General features: G+C 49.3%; 1 protein-coding gene across 1 annotated transcript; it reads right to left on the bottom strand.

Annotated features, from left to right (window-relative positions):
• Window positions 1–2,491: 2,491 nt before the first annotated feature.
• PDE8A (phosphodiesterase 8A) lies at window positions 2,492–22,967 on the bottom strand. The gene is made up of 21 exons (XM_016215667.2): window positions 22,895–22,967; window positions 21,702–21,892; window positions 21,028–21,084; window positions 20,333–20,387; window positions 19,373–19,461; window positions 18,125–18,203; window positions 16,305–16,442; window positions 15,519–15,601; window positions 14,249–14,300; window positions 14,101–14,143; window positions 13,498–13,575; window positions 10,862–10,932; window positions 10,288–10,452; window positions 9,774–9,822; window positions 9,417–9,552; window positions 7,546–7,744; window positions 6,111–6,328; window positions 4,994–5,126; window positions 3,470–3,637; window positions 2,951–3,080; window positions 2,492–2,641 (listed from the first exon to the last, which is right to left on the bottom strand). Exons 1-21 carry the CDS (start codon window positions 22,919–22,921, stop codon window positions 2,529–2,531), a joined length of 2,274 nt encoding a protein of 757 aa, XP_016071153.2. The 5' UTR covers window positions 22,922–22,967; the 3' UTR covers window positions 2,492–2,528.
• Window positions 22,968–23,668: the final 701 nt, after the last annotated feature.

Here is a 23,668-nt window from a genome sequence, read left to right as displayed (position 1 = left end):
AATCCTCTGATAAATTCTTAAACCCTGAGGGGTTGGCCCTGTCATCCCTTCAGGGTGCCTGATAACCATGTGGTAAATTAAAGGTAGTTCTGAGAAATTTTCAACATATTCATGACCTTTTGTGATGTTGAAACAGTCATTTAACTATTAATCACTATTAATCTTTTCTGTCAATAAAGGAATCTTCATTTGGAGGGAGAAAAAGATGAAATATTGTTAAGTCTTATAAAACACCAAAGAAAAGGTGACACATAAATTCTTAAAAACAAATAGTTTAATTTCATTTTTATCTTGGAAAAAAAGCAGTGTAAATTTAAAACGAAATAACAAGTACTTTGATATGTCATCATGTGTCATTTTTTATGGTATTACATTTATTGAAAGTGTGAAGATACAGAACCTTTACAAATATCTGGAATTAAAAATTACCATTGAAGGTGAAAACAGATTGGCTTTAAAAAGTCAATTTAGTAAATATTCCCTGTTTGCTGTTTGTTTCTATGAGAATATTTGGTATAAACACTCTACACAATAAGGCAAACTCTTGGAAAAGTCATTAATAAAATTTTATGAAAAAAGTGTTCAGTCCTAATTTAATTTGCAGAGTCACTGGAAAAGTACATCAGGTGAGTGGAGCAGTTTCAGAGGTCCAGTTTCTATACAGAAGGAGCCCTTCTCCTGTAGAAAACAGGTTTTCCTGATTAGCATAAATCAGATATAAAAGTTTAAAATATACAAAGATCTCTACAGGGCCCTGGCAGATGTAGTTCCCAGTCAGGGTGTGTACGGGAAAGCAACGAATTGATGTTTCTTTTTCACATTGATATCTCTCTCCCCCTTCCTCTCTCTCTAAAATTAATAAGCATGTCCTGGGTGAGCATTAAAATGTACATACCTATATATACACATATATGTGTGTGTACATTTCTATAGTGCCATAAAAATGTCATTTTCTATTTTTAATTTGCATTATGAAAGTAAATGTACACTAAGTATTACATATTTAATGAATATGAATCATGTAAATTTTGTCATGGCATTTAAAGTTGGCTGTGAGGCCCAGATGGTGTGGCTCAGTGGTTCCTGAAGCCATGAACCTGGAGATTGGGGTTCAGTTCCCCATCAGGAAACATACCCAGGTTGCAGGCTCCTCGACCCCCAGCAGGGGGCGTGCAGGAGGCAGCCGTTCCATGACTCATCACTGATGTTTCTCTCTCTCTCCCTCTCCCTTCCTCTCTCTGAGATCAATAAAAACATTAAAAAATAAAGTTGTCTGTAAAGTAGTTTTAAAGTCATAGGCAATACTGAAGTTGTAATAAAACACTTTAATAACTGATATTATTAATCAACCTCAAAATTAGGAACAGAGAAGTAACTATCAGTAGTGTCCCAAAGTGAGCGCTTTTACCTTCTGCGAGGCCGTAAGGAGTTCTTAGTGCTGAGCCGTAATTGTGAGGTACTGTTTGCCATGATGCAGGATTTCAAGGTCAGCTCAGAGGTCAAGCTCAATGGTAAGTCTGAGAGGTTCTCACTTCCTTCACCCTGACCTTCACCACCTCTTGACCTTCAATATATTCACCTTCACCTACTTCACCTTCCCCCAACTCCTTCCTCTACCTTCTCCTTCCCCACCTTCCCCTAGATCTTCCCCTTGACCTTCCCCACCTTCCCTGTCACCTTCAACTTCACCAAGACCTTGACCACCTTCACTTTGACTTTCACCATCTTCACCTTCCTTTCACGACCTTCACCAGCAACCCGCTCCCCCACCTCCTTCGCTCGTGCCAACTTCACCTGGGCTCCATCGCCTTCGCCGCCCACACTTTGGCCATTTCCCACCACCTTGACCTTTGCCCTGACCTTCCCCGTTCCCACCCTTCGTCTTCGCCACCTTCACCTGCACCCTCTCCACCCTCACTCCGAACCTCGCCCTCTTCACCTGCACCTTGACTCGCGTCACATTCACGTCCATTCTGACCTTCACCTTCAAGGGAAGTCTTCCACTTTCACCTTGACCGCCTTCAGCCTGACCTTCATCACCTTTACCTGCATGGCTGCCACCACCTTCACCCAGCTTTCCTTCCCCATTGCCAACCTTCGCCACCTTGCCCCTGGCCACCACCTTTGCCCAGCTTCTCCACCAATGCAACCTTCGCCTCCACCTCCTTGCCTTTGCTGCTTTCAACTTGACCTTCACTGGCTAAACATTCCCCTTGGTCACCGTCACGGCAACTTTCAGCACCTTGAGACTCACCACTGTCACCACCTTTGTCTTGCCCAGAACCAACTCCATCACCTTCACCTCCTTGGCCGTTCCCCCCACTTTGAGCTTTACCACCTACACCCCTTTCACCACGACCTCCAGTACCTTGACTTTCTCTACCGTTATCCTCACTTTGCTGATGAAGGCAGTGGGGACCAAGGTGACAAAGGTGTGGCTACAAGACATGGCTCTCGCTGGCTCTGCACAGCTGCCCGCGTTTCTGATTCTGCGTAATACCCGTAACACCAAGGAACAGGGTCACGTACTATTCTGGCTCCAGAGGTGGTCGGAGGCCCCGCAGCTTCATTTCATCGAGTCCTTTCCAGTATTTAAAATTGTTGTCCAGGTTCTGCAGTAACTCTGGTAGGTCTACAAAGGCTGGGGGGACAGAGGGGATGTGAGATCTTTCCACAGCCTCGGTCTAGAGGTTTGGCTTTCTAAGGAGAGAGCATTTGGAAGAAAAGGGACAGAGGCATGTGCAGAACACTTGAGGGGACACGCAGCATGAGCCAGGTTTGCTGAAGGTAAGTCCTGCACTGACACCAGCAGCCCGTCTGGGACCTGTCCAGCTGACGGCTCTGATCAACAGAACTGAGGGAGCCCATCTGCTTAATTACCACAAAACACAGTATCTGCTACTTCCTACGGCTGTCGGTTATCTAGGAAATGCCCTCTGGGAGCTCCTACCGTCCCAGGCGTCGAACATGGCTGTGATGAAGTAGTCAATGAAGGAGATCTGGGACTTGGGGATGCTGCAGGTTTTCCTGTCAAAAGCTGGCATCACCACAGGTAAGTCCTGCTGCTTTTCTTCATCGGTCTGCAGAGCACAAAACGCCAGGATTACAAGACCCAGTATCTGCTCCGCTCCAGATACTGAGTCTGAAGTGGCCATGGCCCTTCGTACTTGCTAAGGTGGCTCCTGGCGACCTGTGTCCCCTGTTCAGGATCTTAGGTCCCTGAGGGAGAGTTTACAGCAATGTACCCTGAAGACCGCCAGCTGGTCTGGGAGGGCTGATGGTGTAGTGCTGGGGGACGTCTCCTCAGACGGGAGCTGAGAGGGTCAGTGGCTGAGCGAGTGGCATGTAACCTGCGCTCCCAGGACCGAGACGCTGTGAGTGGTGAGGGACTGAATCTACTGCCGACCCCACGGATATTGCTCCCATCCCAGGAAAAAACAAACGAAGGGGCTTAAGAGGCTGCGCTTACCTGAGAAAAGTACTCTTCCGAGATGCGCGCAGCCCACTCGATGCACTGCTCCAGGGCCCGGCAGGGGTTGGACACGTCCGCGCATTTGATCATCATTCGTTTGATCAGGGTCCGGTTCTCTGGAGTCCTGAGCAGAGCGTTTATGGCTTCTTGGTCTTTCTCAGCTTCCTGAAACATTCAGTGACATTTAAAACAATCAGAGCAGGGCCCCCGGTGCCCCGCCCTGTCTTACTGGTGTGGTCCCACTGTTTGCACAGCAAGGAGACTCCGACAAGTCTGGGAAGGGCCCGGCTACAGGGAGGAAACCAAGCCTGGGAAGTATAGGGTCTTCTCTGTGGCATTAGGGAAGCAGGAGCCGTGGGCCAGGCGACAACCAGCCCTATCCAGGGTAGCAGGGCAGGAGCCAATAAAAAGGGCTGGGGTGGGCGTGTGCATCTGAAGTGCCTGGGAAGGGAGGGAAGTCAAAGGCAGGCTGACAAGCGGGGAGAGTGGGTGAGGGGAGCCGAGTTCTCAGCGCAATGTGTGGAGGGGTGATAAGCTGGAAAGCCAGGGAGAGACAACAGAGCTGCAGAAGTAAAATGTGGCCCGGCTGGCGTGGCTCAGCGGCTGAGTGCCGACCTGGGATCCAGGAGGTCAGGGTTTGGTTCCCCGTCAGGGCACAGGCCCGGGTTGCAGGCTCCTCGGTCCCCAGCAGGGGGCGAGCAGGAGGCAGCCGATCAATGACTCTCATCACTGATGTTTCTCTCTCCCTCTCCCTTCCTCTCTCTCTGAAATCAATAAAGACATATTTAAAAAACAGCAAAAAACAACACTGAAATCTTAAAAAAAAACAAAAAGTGAACTGTGATCCTGGCCTAATAGGAGGCGTTGTCCCTGTGAGCGCCAGACTCTCAGGGTGGTGACAGGAGCTGGGGAGGGAAGGTCGTGGGGAAGGCTGTGAGCTGGTAGCAAGCGTTTCAGTGCCCGCAGGGTGGGTCGTGGGGCAGATATACGGGCCTCAGAGGAAGAGGGTCGATGAAAGAGCAGCCTCCAGGTGCTGACCTCATGGTGAATCCAGGAAAATGGACACCGTGTGTGAAACGCCTGCTCCGTGCCCACCCACCAATCCTATGCCTTGAGGTTAAATGTGCCCATTCTACAGGCAGGGAATGGTAGGGCAGAGTGAGGTGGAAACTTGGGTCTATCTGCCTCTGCAGTGTGGAGTCCATGCCTCAAATCCAGAAACAAGGGGCAACGTCACCCTCCTGTGACATGGCCAACAGAGGATGGTTGCTGGCACCACAGAATGTGCACAGTGGGGAGTGGCTGGTGGGAGACCCCAAGGGCCAACCCACCCCAGAATGTCCAAGAAGAGGGGAACAGTCCACCCTTCTCAAGTACGTTTAACTAAAACTTGACCCTCCCTCCAATTTTTTCCCTGCCGAGCTTTTGTACTTGAAAGGATCTAACGAGCGGAAGTTAAATTCGATGAGCCAGCCACACACAGGGATGAGGGCCCCAAACACGGGCTCTCGGCCCCCTTACCTCATTTTCTTCCAGTTCTGCCAAGGGCTTATTGATGCTGTTGACAAACTTGTTGAAGTGCTCGAAGTGCTTCGTCATCTCCGTGGCCAAGACCATGTCGATGATGATCTGGCGCAGCGTCCGGTAGTCATTCCTGTTTCAGACGACAAGCAAGAGGCTGCTGCCGGTCACAGACCCAGACCAGACACTCGGAGACTCCTGAGAACTAATTGCCTGTTATCTGTGATACCTGTCCACGGTGCCTAAAGTTCTAGTGTCGCCACCGGAAGGCACACTTTAGAAGAATGTGGAAGCCCGGCCGGCTTGGCTCAGTGGTTGAGCATCAACCTATGAACCAGGAGGTCATGGTTCGATTCCCGGTCAGGGCAAATGATCCCCAGCAGGGGGAGTGCAGGAGGCAAGCGATCAATGATTCTCTCTCACAATTGATGTTTCTCTCTCCCCCTCTCCCTTCCTCCGTCTGAAATCAACAAAGACAGTTATTTTAAAAAAAATTTTTTTAAATAACTGAATCCAAAATCAGACAAGGGATAAAAAAGTGATTATTTAAAAATGTGATGTGCTACAAAGAAACTTGGGACTGAATAATTAGTGTGAGAGGTCGGGGAAGTAACATGTGAATGGAGACAACAAGGAGACGCTTGCTGCCCCAGGAGGGCAGAGTGGAGTATCCTGGGCAGGTGACAGGTTGTCTGAATCCCTAAAGGCCCAAGGTGCGAGCATTATACTTCCTGTCTCCAAATGTCAAGACACAGAGGAGCTGTGCTAAGTGAAAGAAGCCAGTCTCAAAAGACCGCGCACTGACTGTGCTCCCATTTCTACCCAACGCCCAGAACTGGTGAATCCATGTAGACGGAAAGCAGGCCAGTGGTGGCCTAGGGCTGGAGGAGCTGGGTAGTGAGCAGTGACCGCTAATGAGTTTGATACGTTGGGAGGGTGATGGAAATGCCCTAAAATTCATGGTGGTCAGGGTTGCACTACTGTCAATAAAGACCACTGTACCCTTCAAATGGGTGAACAGTATAGTGTGTGAATTTATCTCAATAAAGCTGTTAAAAGAGAGGAGAGAGAGAGAGAGAGAGAGAGGGACCCAGGTACTTCCCCAGTTATCCCTCACCTCTCCATGTTTTTGAAGATGTTACATTTATCGTCTCTCGTGCTCAGCTGGAAGGCCAGGGCCGCGTGGTGACTCTCCAGCACGGCGATGTCATTGTACAGAATGGCCAGCTCACTCCCAGAGTTGCACAGGAAGGGGTTGGTTCTCCCAGGGTGGTCCAGGTCATGGATGGCGGCTGCAATGAGGGCAGCAGCCTCATCAACAGAATCTAAAGTTTGCTGGAAACAAGAGATCTTTTATTTTATTGTATTCAAAAAAAAAAAAAAAAGTATTGATTTCAGAGAGAGGAAGGGAGAGGGAGAGAGACAGAGAAACATCAGTGATGAGAGAGAGTCATCCATCAGCTGCCTCCTGCACGCCCCCTGCTGGGGATCATGTGCCCTGACTGGGAATTGAACCATGACCTCCTGGATCATATAGGTCAATGCTCAACCGCTGAGCCACACTAGCCGGGGAACAAGAGATCTCTTAAAAGTCGGGGCACTGCATTGAAAGCAAGGAAGCCTCTGTATCAATTTCTTTCCGCCCTATTACTTTAAGGTAAGAATATTTCAGATTTCCGAGAAAAGCATATTGTTGAGCAAATCCAGCTTCCCTGTCTCCACTGTGAAAGGTAGATCTTTGCATGTTTTCTAGGAAACATGACCAGATTGTCAGTCTCACACAAGTTAAGGACTTTAGCAAAATACGGGGAATGGAGAGGAGTGAACGGCTGAATTGTATGATGTGAATTATATGTTATTAAATGCTGTTAAGATTGTTCTAAGTTCAATTTCTGAAAATATATATCTGTATGTTACCTATAGAGTAGTTCAGAAGCAATAAATTACAGCAAACATTTGGTTGTCTTCATGTGCTGATCCATATTGACACAGACCTCCCTCTCCTGCCATTTATTTCTGTACTTTATGAAACAATCCTCTCTCTGGGCTTTATTCTATCAAGGTCTTGGGAATGATATTTCTTTAAAAACAAAACAAAAAGGCCCGGCCGGTGTGGCTCAGGGGTTGAGCATCGACCTATGAACCAGGAGGTCACGGTTCGATTCCCGGTCAGGGCACATGCTCCGGTTTCAGGCTCCTTGATCCCCAGCAGGGGGCGAGCGGGAGGCAGCCGATCAGTGACTCTCCTGATTGATGTTTTTCTCTCTCTCTCCCTCTCCCTCCCTCTCTCTGACATCAATAAAGACATTTTTTTTTTTAAAAAGAGTGAGAGCCCCAGAAGCACAGCCCCCTCCTCTTCTTGTTGGCTTTCTCCCTGGGGACCAGCCCCTGGCCCTCATACTCCCGTTGAATGGCTGGGGTCGTGTCCCGAATGAACACAACAACTCCCTAGAGCCGCAGCCTTCCTGGGCCGGGCTGCACGCGGGTCACTCCTGAGCAGTCACACTGTGTGGCACCTGGGCGGGGGCAGAGGCAGGACGCGGGCTGCTCACCTTTATCCTGTTTCTGCACAGGAAATAGGCGGTGGCGTGGAGCACGTCTGCAGCGTGTGTGGAATTGTGGTAGGGGTTAGAAGAGCGGTAATTGGCCTCGATAATTTGCAGCCACGACCTCAGCGTTGTCTCAGAGCAGTTTAAGAATTCACAGATTCCAAAGCGAGTAAAGATTTTGAGACCGAGGAAAGTTAAAGGCCTATAAGGAAAAACAATTCATGGCATTAAAGCAAAGTCATGGGCAAAGTGTTTGGAGCCCCGTGCAGGTTCAGATCCAACAGACAAACCTGAGTCAGACTTTGGAGGGTGAGGGCAGCAAAGTGGAGCTTGGTGCTTGCCTCTCTGTTGTCCTTTCTCTCGGGAGCTGGCACCAAGCCTGGCTGGAGCCCAGTTCCAATTCTGGCCTCAGAGCTCTTGCCTGGTGCTCCCCACTGGCTGGGGGAGGGTCCAGACTCCTACTGCACTAGTGGGTTCCTCAAAATCAGCGTGTTTGTCCCGGCCAGTGTGGCTCAGCAGTTGAGCATTGACCTAGGATCCAGGAGGTCGCGGTTGGATTCCCGGTCAGGGCACAGGCCAGGGTTTCAGGCTCGATCCCCAGCGGGGAGCGTGCAGGAGGCAGCCGATCAATGACTCTCATCATTGATGTTTCTCTCTCTCCCTCTCCCTTCCTCTCTCTGAGATCAATGAAAATATATTTTTAAAAAATCAGTGTGCATGTAGTCAAGCTAAACATGTGCCGCCTTGAACCCCACTTCTCCCCCTTTGGACCCTGCTGGACCCATGCCATTGGCTGGATGTCCTGCCTAAGGATAGCAACAGTTTCTAACAACTGCACATGAGCCAGACCCTGTCATATGCCACCTGATGGCCTCGACAATCTGGAGGTGGGTGTTGGATACGAGAAGGTTCCCTCTTACAAGGTGACCAACTGGCCGAGTCCATGGCCTAGCTCGTGGCTTGGAAGGTCAAAGACCTCTGGCCCTGCCGAGGCCGTGTCCAGAGGCGACGATTGGGCTCAGGGGACCTGAACTGACCTGCCTTGGCCTGACTCGCGTGAAAGCCTTGTCACTAGTATGTCAACCAGGAGCTTAAAGATTTGTCTGCCATGGGGTCTTTTTTCCCACTGTCTTGGCCCACGTCAGGGTCAAGCACATGGGATGTACTTGGAGGCTGACTCGCGCTGAGCATGAGCAAAGGGCAGGCAGGGCCACCTTGGGGACAGTTCACCCAGATTGGGATGAGTTGTCTCATGGTGATCCCAAGAGAGCACAGCTCTCCAGTGACTGCCGACCGCAGACAGGGCCCTACACCCTTAAGGGCGTCCTGGCCAGCACCAGCCCCGTAGCATCCCTCTCCTGTGAGCCAAGTCAGCCACACCCGTCGGGTTGGCAGTTCCTAATCACACCCAGTCCAGGATGACCTGAGTTTTTGGTGTCCCCGTGCCTGTCGCCCATGCAGCAACCGAGATCTGGGGATAGCTCTTCTCAAATGTGTGTTGGTGTGTTTGTAATTTTTCTGTTTCAGGCTCTGAGTGGGCTCTTTGCTGCTATCTCTACCCATCCCTACCTGCAGGAATAGTCAATATCCATATTTTATGGGAGAAAAAAACCTGCTATTTGGAGACGGGAGCCCCTCGCTCAATCTCACGCTTCCGTGAGTGTCTCCTCAGTGGCCGTGACCAGGCAGACTCTTCCTCTGGCTTCTCATGGATTCCCTCGCTGGTGACTCACGGTCACCTGCCCCTCGGTCCCGAGCCTCCTCCCCAGGGGCCAGACACCAGCTCTGTGCAAAACCCACACTCCTGGGGTGGCTTTCTCCACACAGGCCCTTTGCATCAAGATCTCTGTCTGCTGAGCTCCACGTGGACTCACCTTTTCTGAGTGGCAGCCTCCAGTTTAAAAATATCAAAGTCCCAGAACTGCTCGTTCTCCATGGCCTGCGCAATCGGCGGCGGGACATCTTGCAGGGACATGGGCAGGATTAAACCGCTTGGAATTTGCTGAAGGGCTGGAGGGAGACGGAATTCGGAAAACGGTGTCACGGGCTTTCAGGTGTTAACTGTTTCTGAGAAAGGACAGTGCTGCTTCGGGGGACAGTGCTATGATTCCGAGGTTTCGTCACATAGCAAGAAACCATCTGAAAAATTTAACTGGAAAACTAATCTTCATCACTTAAGCTTGACTCAAATGTTAATAGTGACCCAAAAAGTTAAAAGAGGAAAAACTTACCTTTTGTTGACAGAACATACTCATTCCCAGATTGTCTTCGAAAACCATCCTGATAAAAATCAAACAAACACGAAAAAGAGAGGTCGCTACTGTTCTTTACTTTTTAATTTTTTTAATTTACTTTATTGGTGAAAGGATTACAGATGTCCCTCATTTCCTACCCTTTACGTATATATTCTTTCTGTTTCAATGGAGTACAGGGCATTTCACATATTTTTTTCCACACCCCCCCCCCATTTTCAAAATCTTTAAAGCAATTAAATTTTATTGAAATGAATTCCTCATAGAAGCCCTAAGCAAAAGCAGAGCCCTGGCTCAGCAGCTCAGCAGACTGTCTAGGATACGTGCCTCCCTCCTCTGCTCCGAGCTGAGGTCCCTGGGCGGAGGTGGCAGGTGGGTGACACTCTGGACTAGCCTGAGGTGCAGAGGGTGCCACATGGGCCAGCCTATGAACACATAACTGGAGGGCAAACAGGAGCAGCAGGCTCCAGCCAGCAGCCTGGTCGATACTCACAGATATCAGGCCCCCAACGAGGTCATTGGCGTGAGGATCATCATCTTTAGCACCGAACTGTGGTGAGTACAACTCGGTGGACCTTAGAATTTCCAGCACGCGGTCTAAGGCTTCTGTGACAGTCACGGAGCTGTTTTCCTGGGCAGCATTGATGATATTGATTACCTACAACGTGGAGGGGAAAGACTTGAGTTTCGTAACCTTAAAAATAATGGGACAGCAACCCAGAGAGCCGGGCTGGCAGTGGTGCTCAAGGCTAACGTAAGACCCGGTCACTGTTGCCTGGCTGGTGTGGCTCAGCGGTTGAGCATCAACCTGTGAGCCACGAGATCGCGGTTTGTTACCCTGTCAGGGCACATGCCTGGGTTTCGGGCTCGATCTCCAGCAGGGGGCGTGCGGGAGGCAGCCCATCAATGGCTCTCTCATCATTGATGTTTCTCTCTCTCTCCCTCTCCCTTCCTCTCTCTGAAATCAATAAAGACATATTTAAAACCTGTGGTTACTGCTGCGGGTCTGTTTCCTCTCATCGGAAACAATTAACTGGGCTCCACGAAGACCGGCATGAACTCCTCACCTTGGTGATGGGCGTCTCGACAGTCAAAGAATGGATCCGGGCCATGGAGGAGTGTCGTCTCTGGCTGGCCACTGTGGGGAGGTCACAGGAGCAGAGATGAGGGCAGGCACAGCCTCAGGCGCCTGTCTTGAGCCAGGGCTCCACGTCCCCCCTCTCCCCCGCCTCCAAGGCCACCATGTGCCCAGCTGCACAGTGAGGGGGCAGGTCCAGAGCTTTGAGGGTCGCTGAGCTTCCTTCCCATCCTAACAAGCCAACTCTGCTTCCTTCCTTCGGTTCTAGGCACGAGGAGGCACTTGCCCCCCAGACCGAACCGATTGATGTCAGAGAGAAAACAGGAGACGAGCCAGCACACCAAGGCCAAACAGCCTCTTTTTGTGTCTCTAATAATAAGGCTTTATGAGTCTCCAGCCTGCTGCTGTCCGGACGCAGGATCGCTCCGGAGGACAATGCCACACAGGCTCTTTGTGTCGGGTATGGCAGGAGCTATCCACACAGGTCACCATGAGCTGAAACACATGTGTTTCTGCTACAGTTTTCCAGGCAGCCTGCTTTCCACCGTTCGGCTTCATCAAGACTAATCAGGTAAATACCTTAACCGAGGAGAGCAGCAGCTCCTAGGCTCTAGAGTTTGTTTTTTTGTTGGTCCTGCAAGATGTGGCTCCCTTGGGTGGGGGTGGGGGTAGCCTGGGCAGGGCACAGGCAGGAAGAAATCGTCACATAGAGGTCTGTGTGTCTCCCTGAAAGCCCCACAGTCAGGCCAGATGCTCTTTACCAGAGACCTTAAACGGGTCACAGGATGTTCCACAGCCGGGAATGGCAACTTCACGTCACCAAACTGAGGCCCAGGGAGAAACACTGCGAGATGGACCGACTCTGGGGCTCTCAAGTGTTTTAAATCCTGGCAACCAACAAAACTCAGTCTAATTTTGGTGACCAGCACATGGTTGGTGGCTAACTTTCCCAGCGTGTCATTAAACCAAAAAACAAGAACCACTATTTTATCACTGTGTCTTAAAAGGACTTGTTCTCATTTTAAAAATATGACAGTGACATGTCCTCACAAAAACCCAATCGTAGTGTAAATGCAATGAAGTTAGGGAGAGAAAACGTACCAAGATTGTCGTGACCATGTGTGTACAAAGTCCCAAAGGACCTGTGAGCCTCTGACAATCCCTGAGTAAGTGCATCGAGGTTACTCGGTGCAAGGTACAAGGTCAATATGCAAAAGCCAACCGTAATCTTGTATGCTAGCAACAAACAATTGGAAATTGAAATAAACACACACTGTATGACAGCCCCAAAGAACATCAACATTTAGCAATAAATCTTATGAAAGATTTCAAGACGTATACACTGAAAAGGCAAAGCATTGCTGAGAGAAAACAGCACCTCCTGGTCTGAAAGACTCAGCCTTACGGAGATTTCAATTTTCCCCAGATCGATCTATAGATTCAAGACACTCCCAGACAGCCCAGCGGGCGTGGCTCAGAGGCTGAGCCTTGACCTAGGATCCAGGAGGTCACGGTTCGATATCTGGTCCTGACACAGGCCCGGGTGGCAGGCTCCTTGATCCCCAGTAGGGGGCGCAGAGGAGGCAGCTGATCAATGACTGACTCATCATTGATGTTTCTCTCTCTCTCTCCCTCTCCCTTTCTTTGTCTGAAACCAATAAAGACAAATTGAAAGGAAAAAAAGACACTCCCAGATAAAGGTCAGGAGATGGTGTTTGTGTTGGGTGGGTGTGGGCGGGTGCTCATAAACTAACAAGCTGGTTCTAAATGTGACGCAGAAATGCAAAGAGCCCAGAGTAACACCCAGGATGGTCCCGAAGAAGTTTTGGCCGCCAGATACCAAGACTCCCTACGAGGCTGCTGTGATCGCCGACGGCCATGGTGCAAGCACAGACTAACAGACAATGACAGAACAATCCAGAGGCCGGCCACCCACTCACAGTCGCCTGGTATTAAGCACTGAAATAAGCGTGAGCTACACACGTATTTAAGGCAGGTTAATAAAAACAAGTGAGGTCGTTATTGTTGAACCAGCTTATTCCATCCAGCCCCGAGTCAAGGGGTGGCCGAAGCCTCCCCTGCCAGCTAAGACACAGGCAGAGCCCTTCCATCGCAGGGCCACCTGCATCCGCACCAGCACCGCTCCGGCTGGGACAGTTCAGACGCACGGATTTGCCTAACATGCATGTCTCTGGGAGGTGGGAGGAAACACAGGACCTGGAGAAAGCCCCCGCGGACAGGGAGGGCTGGCGCACGCCACGCAGAAGGTGACCCCGCCAGGAACTGTTTTTTACTTCCTGTCAACCTTGCGCAGTGTTATCCGAGGACCTGCTGTATGTCGTGAAGAATTTCCAAATGCATCCCTCATACGGTCACAGCAGATAAACTGACATCTGCCGTTACACTGTAAGAAATCAACTATAGGACAGATAGGAAATTGTATCTTCTCTCCATCAGGAGGCTCAGAATGGAGCCCACTGGCAGGAGCAGAGGTCATGGAAAACGGGCCCAGGCTACCAGGAGGAGGCGGGCAGGGGGCGACCTGGGGATAGGAGGGGAGGCGGCGCCAGGTCTGCATGTGGTCAGTGCCACGTGGTGATGTCCCCTCTGGTCTCCGGGACCTACCTTCACTTGCTCGAGAGGCAACACTCCTGACGTCTAGTGAGCTTTTTCTCTTGTCTTTATGTTTACCTGACTGATGATCTGTGGAAACAAATTATTAAATCAACTCATTGGAGGGGTGAAAAGCTACCAATTACCATTAGAAAAATGACCCATCTAAACTTTTTTAAAAAGCAAAAGTTAAGAATTGGAACACTAAGTTGCAACAAGAAATCAACACAGCACACAGAGAAGGCAACAAAAATGAGGTCTTTGGGGGGGGTGACTTTCTCAGAACATCCCACATGGCACAATCACAGACAAGTGCTTTCCAGGTTCCAGATCATAATCAGAGTCCCAAGACATGAAGTGAGAACTAGTTAGATAAGGCCCGGCCGGTGTGGCTCAGCGGTTGAGCATCAACCTATGAACCAGGAGGTCAGGGTTCGATTCCCGGTCAGGGCACAGGCCCGGGGTGCAGGCTCCTTGATCCCCAGTAGGGGGCGAGCAGGAGGCAGCCGCTCAATGACTCATCATTGATGTTTCTATCTCTCTCTCTCCCTTACTCTCTCTGAAATCAATTAAAAAATATATTTAAAAAAATAATAATAATATGGGGCACCATACCTGCGTGAGTGTCAGACCGAACACGTTCGGTTGTTTTCTCAGCCTAAAAATAAATTTTAAAAGCCGTGAGTTCTGATTGCCTGCAGGCGAGGTGGGAGGAATCTTGCTGGGGTGCAGCAGGCGCCCGAGGGTTCCCTCCCTTACCTACCTTATTGTTGCCATTGGACACTCTGATAATGGACACATAGTGTCTAATTTTTCTGCAAGGAGAAATCAGTACATTATTTCTCTCCCGGCTCTCCATGCTGATGGATACATAGCTAAGTACTTTTTACACCATGAAATGAGCATCTCCCTCCCACAAACACAAAGTGCCTTGAGAAAAGCACTTGTATGGCTTGTGGCCACGGCCACCAGTAAACAAGTATCGACAAACCATCCTTTGGTATCCATAGAAAGAAAGCTGAGTCTTCAGTAAAAACAACAAAATTCTTCCAAGTCGGCACAACATACAACCAGGAATACCCACAGCAGCGCAATTCACAACAGCTAAGCCCTGGAAACAGCCCGAATGCCCACCAGTAGGTGAATGGATAAAAAGCTGTGGAGTACTATGCAGCCGTGAAAAAAGAGGGTTCTCTTAACCTTTGGGCAGCATGGAGGCAACTAGAAAGTATTATGCTAAGTGTAATGAGCCAGTCAGAGAAAGACAAATACCATATGATCTCACTCATATGTGGAATGTAATAAACAAAATAAACTCATGAACAAAGTGGATCCAGAGACATAGAAGCATGGAACAGACTGAGCGATCTCAGAGGGAAGGTGAAGGGGCAGGGGGCAGGGAGAGATTAATCAAAGAACGTATATGTTTATAAGCATAACCCATTGAGAAGGACAGTAGTGTGGTGAAGGTCTGGGGGAGTGGACGCTGGGTGGAGGGGATCAATGGTGGGGAGGAAGGGACATCTGTAATATTTAGAAAAATAAAGATAAGTTAAAAAAAAAAATAAATAAAGCCCAGCTGGTGTGGCTCAGCAGTTGAGCATCGACCTAGGATCCAGGAGTTCGAGGTTCGATTCCCGGTCAGGGTACGTGCCCGGGTTGCGAGCTCGATCCCCAGCCCCGGTCAGGGTGCGTGCGGGAGGCAACCAGCGATGTCTCTCTCTCACGTCGATGTTTCTCTCTCTCTCTGTCTCCCTCCCTTCCACTCTCTCTGAAAAGCCATGAAAAAATATCCTCGGTGAGGCTTAAAAAATAATAATAATAATTTGACAGGTCTATGCAGCAATGTCACACCGGGTCAGGCTGCAGGCACGAGGAGGCCGCCCTGGAAGGCCATTCTTTGGGGACACCTGACCTATGACGAGTCCTTTCAAATTTCTGCACGCGGCTCTTCACTTCCTTAGCTGCTGAAAGCACATTTTACAATAAGCCAGGCACAGTACGCTGATCAGGGCGCTTGTTTCTGCACTTACCCTCCCTGCCCGATGACAGGGATTATGTTCACATTTTGCTGTACGTTGTCTCCGTTCTTGGCATAGTAAACGCCTTTCCACTCCTACAAATGCAACGTAAGCATCGTCACGCTCTGTGCTCGAAACAGGAACCCAAGACCATTTTGCACTCCAGGTTCCGACTCACTGGCCATTGCTAAAGTAATGATCACAGAGCCCATCCCAACCGCCTCCCCACACACACACAATCCTGGGTAATCTGAGAATTTCCTTCTCTCCCTCCCAAGTCCACCTCCGCCCGGGACCGCGGACACAAGCCAGGCGACCACAGTCTACGTGGCCCTATGTTTCTGGTGGCACACGGGAGGGAGGTTTTTTTTTTTTAAAATGCCGTATGAACAAATGAGGCTCCAAGAAACTGTTGGGCTCAGGCGGGTTCTGAGAATGTGTCACCTCATGGGCCGGCCTTTACCCGGGAACCATCTGCCCACATCCACCGCTCAGAAGATCAATTATTAGAAAGATCAACTCACTTATGACAGCGATGAAAACAATGGCTTTAAGCGTCAATTAAAGTTACTCTGATTACTGGCAAATCATACTATGTATATACACACACACGCTTTCTCGGCCTCAGTTTTCTCATCTGCAAAATGGGCATGACAGGGAAAATACCACTATGCTTCTGCCCTGCTAGGAAGGGTAACGCTGAGCCTGCCTGGCACGGGCCACGCTCGGTGGGCGCCAAGTCTCCTCCCTTCCTTGTCTGTTACGGCAAAGCAAGAAAGGTGCTAACCTCTTACTTACCTTGCCCTTCTTGATGCATGAATTTATGGTATCGAGCAAATCAGCCTTTTTTTCATTTATAGGCATCTTTTCTAACTCCTTTCCTATTAATTCACCTGACTCGTAGCCCATTATTGTTTCGAATGCAGGATTGGCATACTGCGGGGAGAAGAAGAAGAAAAAAAAAGCAACATCGAGTGAATGAAAAGAAGTTTTGAGAAGAAGACTAGGAAAACCATTCCACCCAAGCCACCACCTCTCCCCTGTGACGCTCAGGAGCCTGGAGCTTCAGAAGCCGTAGGAACACAACCCCCGGAGAACCCTGGGGTCCGAAGGAGCCTCTGCCGCGGCGTCACCTGGCTGGGCCCCCTACACTGTCCTCTCGAGGCTCCAGGAAGTTAGCAGGTCCCTTCCCGGGGAACCGACAGACCCGGGGCTGCTTGGATCACGAGCAGGGGCGCAAAGCAGCAGGCTGGGGCCCGAATCAGCCAGGTTCTGCCCCCGCACGTCCCCTCTGCCCCTCCAGGCCTCAGACTGCACGTCTGTTTCATGGGGAGGAAACATCTCCCCTCTCACGTGATGCAAATGAATAGTTGGAAAGCAGGCTGCGAGCTGGGAGGTGCTTGCAAATGTGAGGCTTTGTGGTTAAATTTCCAACAGGCCCAGAAGAGTAGGAGAAACTGTTTGGAAAAGCTGGGCATGTGCCAATAATAATAGTAATGATGATGGTGATGTGAGCGTGAGCACAAAATAATCGATGCTGTGTAGGGCCGTTTTTCCCTGGTGAGCTCTCCAGTAAGCGCTCCACACGTGCAAACTCAGCCCTCGGAACATCCTTACCAAAGGTAGGTTGCTGTTCACGTTAATGTTTCTCTCATCTGTACGGATGGGACAGCAGATTCAGACAGTGACTTGCCCGAAGGCGCTCAGCTGGGCAGGGGCTGAGGCCTGTCTGACACCAAGCCTGGGCCCTCAACCACTGGCCCCTGGGCTGCCTCTCAGGGCACCAGCTCCTGACTGTCGGCGGCATCAACTCTTTACCAAGAAAGAGTCACATGTTGCCTGGCCGGGCGAGGCTCAGCGGTTGAGGGACAATCTAGGATCCAGGAGATCACGGTTCGATTCCCGGTCAGGGCACATGCCTGGGTTGCGGGCTCCTCAACCCCCAGCAGGGGGCGAGCAGGAGGCAGCCGATCCATGACTCTCTCTGATCATTGATGTTTCTCTCTCTCGCTCTCCCTCTCCTTTCCTCTCTCTGAGATCAATAAAGACATATTAATTTTTTTAAAAAAGATAGAAAGCCTGGGGTGCTCAGAGCTAAGTTGAAGTGCAGCTACCCGCAGACAAAAGGAACCTTCCCTGGCACGACTCCCTCTTTGGCTGTCGCTACACGGGCCAGCCCCGCTGTCTCCAGTCACCAACAGACGCCCACTTTGCTAATAACGGGAAAGCTGTTGGGCAATCACTCGGTCATTTCTGAAATTTCAAGTAGTTTCTCCTAACTCTCTATAAGTGTAAACTACCTTCAAAGACAGTGAGAACTCAGACGCCTTAGAGTCAGAGCCTTCTCCCTTGTGCTGTGTCCCTAACCCCTCACCCCGCCAATAATAAACCCTCCTTGGTAAAAGTCTCACCTTAAACAAACAGTAATTATTAGTACCCCTTTGTACCTACAGGGAACCTATTTTAAATGACATCTTTTATAGAATTGGTCCTGATAATCCTCTGTGGGAAAACTGGTCTCTTGAACTTCAAAAAGAAATCGTAATGGAAGGGGTTCAATCCTAAAGACGAGAACAGAGCCAGAGACCTGGACGGACAAAGTCGCCAAGGTGACAAACCTGAATCAGGTGATCCTCACTTGTAATTTCAATGGCATCTTGGCTTTTCTCTAACGCGGTGAATACTGAGTTGCAGGCCCTTTATGGGTAGGGAGGGAGAAAGAGCACAGATTAGCGTAAAAACTACACACTCACTTAACTGTGTGTTTTGTCTGATTATAAAGGTAAGTGATGCTAATTCAAACAAGAAGGGAGGGCCGCCTTGGCCGGAGTGGCTCAGCGATTGAGCGTTGGCCTAGGATCCAGAAGGTCGTGGTTTGATTCCAGGTTGGGGGCACATGCCCGGGATGCAGGCTCCTCGATCCCCAGTAGGGGGCGAGCAGGAGGCAGCCGATCAATGACTCATCATTGATGTTTCTCTCTCTCCTCTTCTCCCTTCCTCTCTCTAAAATCAATAAAAAACCCCAATGTATTAATAAAAACTAAAAATAAAAAGCAGAAGACAGTGGCCTGAAGAGGAAGGTGAGTAGGCATAATCCACAGGTACTTACAAAGAAAAATGGCCAGGACTTGGGGTGTGATGGGAGTTAGGTAGCTGTGAGGGAGACACACATGGGGGGGCTCCCTTCCAGGACCTCAGGGTGGGTGATGCTCGGTTCACTGAACTACGGTGTCCAGGAAGAAAAGTGGGAGGTTCCAGGTAGGTTGAGGGATGGAGGTGGGACAGTGACTGCAGTTTTGAACGTTAGATAGCTTTGCTATTGGCTGCTCGGGAGATCTGGGCTGTCTGTTAACCCCCCTGGTTAACTTTCTGGATCTTGATTGGACAAAAATCAGCTCTCCCATCACCTCCTGCTCCACAACCCTACTCCACTCAGACAGATTTTATTTTATTTTGTTTTTTAAAAAAATATGTTTTTATTGATTTCAGAGAGAGGAAGGGAGAGGGAGAGAGAGAGAAACATCAGTGATGAGAATCATTGCTCAGCTGCCTCCTGCACGCCCCCTGCTGGGGATCAAGGAGCCTGCAACCCGGGATGTGCCCTGACTGAGAATCGAACCTCGATCTCCTGGTTCATAGGTCAACGCTCAACCTCTGAGCCACACTGGCCAGGCTGGTGCCCCATCTTTAAATCTGAGTCTCCAGTGACTAACATGACCACTTACTTACATGCCCAGGCAGACTCCGATAGTGTATGTGGAGAGCAGCCAGGAGGTAGGTTACCCCTAAAAGGCAGCCGTCCCCAACCAGGTCCTTGTTTGCAACCTCCCTGGATGGTGTGGGGGGCTATCCAAAGGCAGAATTACCTGAGTTTCAGCTGTGATCGCACCTCTCCAAACTCCAGCTGGAGCAGCTCCGTGTAACAGGCCAGGAGGCTTGGGTTTTCCACATACCTCTGCAAGCAGAAAGGGGGTTTTGTGGATAAACAAATGTGCACCTTTAAGTTATTATGTCTGTCAACAAAAATAATTGTTTTCAACAAACTTCTCAATTTGGTAACTGAAATCAGAGGATTTGGGTCGTGTGCATGTCGCTAGCAGAGGCTAGATGTTAGAAAGGAGAAATTTACCAACTGAGGTCCTACATACACTGAGGTTTCTTGGCTACCTCTACCTCAGGACTATAAATTTAGGCTACAAATCCCCCAGGGGTCGGCCTTACACAGGTTCTCTCCACCACGATTCCCAAGGCAACCAGGGGACCAAGGCCTTCCACCTTTGGGCTCAGGAGAAGCCAACAGACTGGAGCTGGGGGTGGAGAGAAGGGAGCTGTGTCCGGGTGGCCTTATTTCCAGGATCCCTGAACGGACTTTAAGGTTCTAACAACACTCCCTGTGGTATAACTTTCAGTGAGTGTGCCACGAAAGATGATTTTTAACAGGCATAGTTCTGTTGCTGTTAATCCTTACCTAAGGATTTTTACAGAGAGAGGGAAGTGGGGGGAGAGAGAGAGAGCCTGCAACCCAGGTACATGCTCTTGACTGGGAATCGCACCCACGACCCTTCGGCGCGCAGGCTGCCACTCTAACCGCTGAGCCACACCGGCCAGGGCCACAGGCATCGTTTTGAGAGATTAAGCAAGCGAGGTGCTGTAGGTTATTCGATTGCCAGGTTATAAAGTTAAACGAAGACGGGGCACAGCAGCACAACACCACCACTTTTTTTTTCCCCCCTTCAGATTAATTCAAAACCTTCGCAGGCTCCGAGCTGAGATAAGATCCCTTCTCACGCTGGATTATACTTGCGTGATAAATAAGGGGCGCGTACCCTCGTAAAGCCAGCAGCGATGAGAGGTAAAATGGAGTTCTCGTCTCCATCCCGCCTTCAAAAGAACACAGCAAACGGTCAGAGACGATTAATATCGATTGCGCCTCGGCCCTTGACGCACTGATTTGCGGTAACAAGCCTAACCGTCCTAGAACGACTACTTTTAGCTGCATTAAAGTAATATACAAATCACAAGTATAAAATGAAAAACAGTTTCCCGTTTTAGTTCACATGGGGCTTTTTGGCAGTATGTAGTCATCCTTGAATTATTACAAGTTACACTAACAGCCAGAATACAGGAGTAACCACATTATCTAGGTAAACATCTGAATTGTTTCCCATTTTATATCACTGCCTGTTTATTTAAAAAAAAAAAAAAAAATCCCGGAGGGAGGGGGAAACAGGTAAAGGGGTCAACAGGAGGAATCTAGAGTTTGGTGATGGGCAAGATGTGATTTCTAAAGCGAAAGGCAGCCCGAGGTCACAAACCCAAGCACGAGAGCAGAAGCCCTCGCCTGGCCACGCAGTTCACTGGCAAAGCCAAAGAAAATAAGAAAAAAACTACAAAGAGAGGGGCAAACCGGGAAGGGCCACGCGGTGGCAGCCTGCAAGCTGCCACCCGGCCGCTGCTGAGAGCACGCAGCACATTAATGCACACGTTTCAAAGTCAAAAAAAGAAGAAAAAGAAAGCTTACTTGCGTACCACACCAACGATAACTGTGTTTTCTGAGGCTTTGTATGATCGAATAGACCTATTAAGAAAAAAAAAAATAACAAAAAAACAAATTTTAAGATAAATTTAAAACATTTCTTTAAAAATTAAAAACCCTTAAACAGTTTTGGTAGAACAAGGAGAGCTGGGGGGGGGGGATTCTCCTTCTTGGCGGCTTTGCTCTTTCTGTTCCCCCAGCTGCTGGCTTATCTATCATCTTAGCTTTGTTTTTGGGGGGGCTTTTTGTGGGGGTTTTTTGCAGAGAGAGGAAGGGAGAGGGACAGAAACATCAGTGATGAGAGTCATGGATCAGCTGCCTCCTGCTCGCCCCCTGCTGGGGATCGAGGAGCCTGCACCCCGGGCCTGTGCCCTGACTGGGAATCGAACTGCGGCCTCCTGGATTCTAGGCCGATGCTCAACCGCTGAGCCACACTGGCCAGGCTTTCTCACTGGCCAGATTTTTAACAAAGCAAAGCGAAACCAAGCAAGAAGTAAAGATCAGACCCAGGAATAATGCTGCTCTAATCGAAGGCCTTGCTTATTTTACGCACACGGAAGGCAACGTAATGGACGCTGAATTTAATTTAATGTATTTCTGGGCAGCGGCGGCGTTGTCACAAGTGCCAGGGACCACTGAGGCCCGCATGTCAGGCTCACCTGCATAGCAACTCCGCATCCAACTGTCGGGGGGACCTGTAGTCTATGATGATGATGTCGTGAAGTGTAGCCAGGAAACAGGCAAGCACAGCCTTCGCCTCCCTGGTAACCGTGTACTTGAACCCTGCCTTTTCGCACGCCTTACGGAACCCTTTACACTGGTTGTCGTCTTTGGTAAACACCAAAAGTACCTGAATCAAAAAAGCATAAACACTTAAAAAAAAAAAAATGTTGGAATTTCATTTCTTAACATGCCACAGAAAACTCCCCAGTGTTTTGTTTCTTTTAAAAAAAAAAAAAATTATCTTTATTGATTTCAGAGAGAGGAAGGGACAGGGAGAGAGAGAGAGAAACATCAATGATGACAGTCATGGATTGGCCGCCTCCTGCTCGCCCCCTGCTGGGGATTGAGGAGCCCGCACCCCGGGCATGTGCCCTGACCGGGAATCGAACCGCGACCTCCTGGATCCCGGGTCGATGCTCAGCCGCTGAGCCAGGCTGGCCGGGCTCCCACGTGTTTTGATGCGAGTACACAGATGTGAACATAATCTGCTGACATAAATCCTCATTCATGTAGCTCACAGACATTATCTCTCAGCTCCTGGAAACCAGTGCTAGTCTGTCTGCTCTGAGCCTGGGAATCCAAGTACATGGGTCACAGGCTTACTTCTTTTGCTAATAAACTGTGGGCACAACTTAACAAAGGGTTGATCAGGCTCTTGATCTTGACACTAAATCAATTAAGCCGCACACACATTTACTTTAGTGCACAGTAAGTTCACTAGGGAAGTCCTTAGAAGGGAAACACTAATTTCAAGTGAAACTCCTAGGACACTTAATACTTTATACTATGTATGTAAATGTTTTGACTCAAGATTGTGTGAGCCTGGGCAGCGTGGCTCAGTGGTTGAGCATCAACCTAGGATACAGGAGGTCGCGGGTCAATTCCCGGTCAGGGCACATGCCTGGGGTGCAGGCTCCTTGATCCCCAGCAGGGGGCGTGCAGGAGGCAGCCGATCAATCACTCTCATCATTGATGTTTCTCTCTCTCCCCCCCTTCCTCTCTCTGAAATAAATACATTAAAAAAAAAAAAAAAAGAGTCTGAACTTCATTTAAAAAATAAAAGACTAATTCCTCCCCACCTCTTTAAAGGAGATCAACATGAGAAAATTACAGCATGGTTTATCATTACCTGGAGTTGATCTGGATGAAATCTCATGGGGCCAAATTGCACATCAGTGTCTCCTCCCTGTAAGAAAAAGATCTGCTTAAATATCTATATATATATGCAAGCCTGTTTAAATTTTTTTATCTAATCAGACCTACAGCTGAAAGTGCAATCTCTAGTCCAGAGAAAAAGTTACCTAGAGAGTACATGGTTATTAGACAGAGGAATCCCAGGGATCTCCTTATAACCCCAGGAAAGGTGGAGAGCAGGGAGGGGAAATGAAAGGAGTGGGATCTCAGCTTCTCTTTTCCTAGCTGCGTGTGACTTTAAGTGAGCTCCTCAACCTCCCTTAGGCTCAGTCTCCCATTTGTTCCAAAGATCAAATGAGATTACGATATAAAGAGCCCCCAAAGGTTAGACCCTGATGGCACATGGGTCCTCCACAGGCACGAGGTCTGCGGCCTCTGATGCAGGAGACTCATGACATTTGCTATGAAGAATCATATAGATTAAAAACATAGTCTTAGCCCGGCCGGCGTGGCTCAGTGGTTGAGCGTCGACCTAGGATCCAGGAGATGGGGGTTCAGTTCCCGGTCAGGGCACATGATCCCCAGTAGGGGGCGAGCAGGAGGCAGCCGATTGATGACTCTCATCATTGATGTTTCTCTCTCTCCCTCCCTCTGAAATCAATAAAAATTAAAAAAATAAATAAATAAAAGAATTGTGAATTTTGCCCCAGTCTAATTTTAGCAGTATCATTTAAAAACATTACTGTTTTGGCCTGAATGCTTTATTTAC

The sequence above is a fragment of the Miniopterus natalensis genome, chromosome 22 (assembly GCF_054644295.1).
Source record: "Miniopterus natalensis isolate mMinNat1 chromosome 22, mMinNat1.hap1, whole genome shotgun sequence".
NCBI classification, from domain to species: Eukaryota; Metazoa; Chordata; class Mammalia; order Chiroptera; family Miniopteridae; genus Miniopterus; species Miniopterus natalensis.
The sequence above is the reverse complement of the archived record's forward strand: the minus strand, read 5'-3'. Positions and strand labels throughout refer to the sequence as shown.

Excerpts from the sequence above, each read along its gene's own strand:
- PDE8A (XM_016215667.2), bottom strand. The coding sequence starts at position 22,921 with ATGAGATTTCATCCAGATCAACTCCAG. Across the intron at positions 18,204-19,372 it reads CGATCACAGCTGAAACTCAG|GGCCTGCAACTCAGTATTCA; the intron begins GTAATTCTGCCT and ends CTACCCATAAAG. Across the intron at positions 9,553-9,773 it reads GTATGTTCTGTCAACAAAAG|CCCTTCAGCAAATTCCAAGC; the intron begins GTAAGTTTTTCC and ends GTCTCCCTCCAG.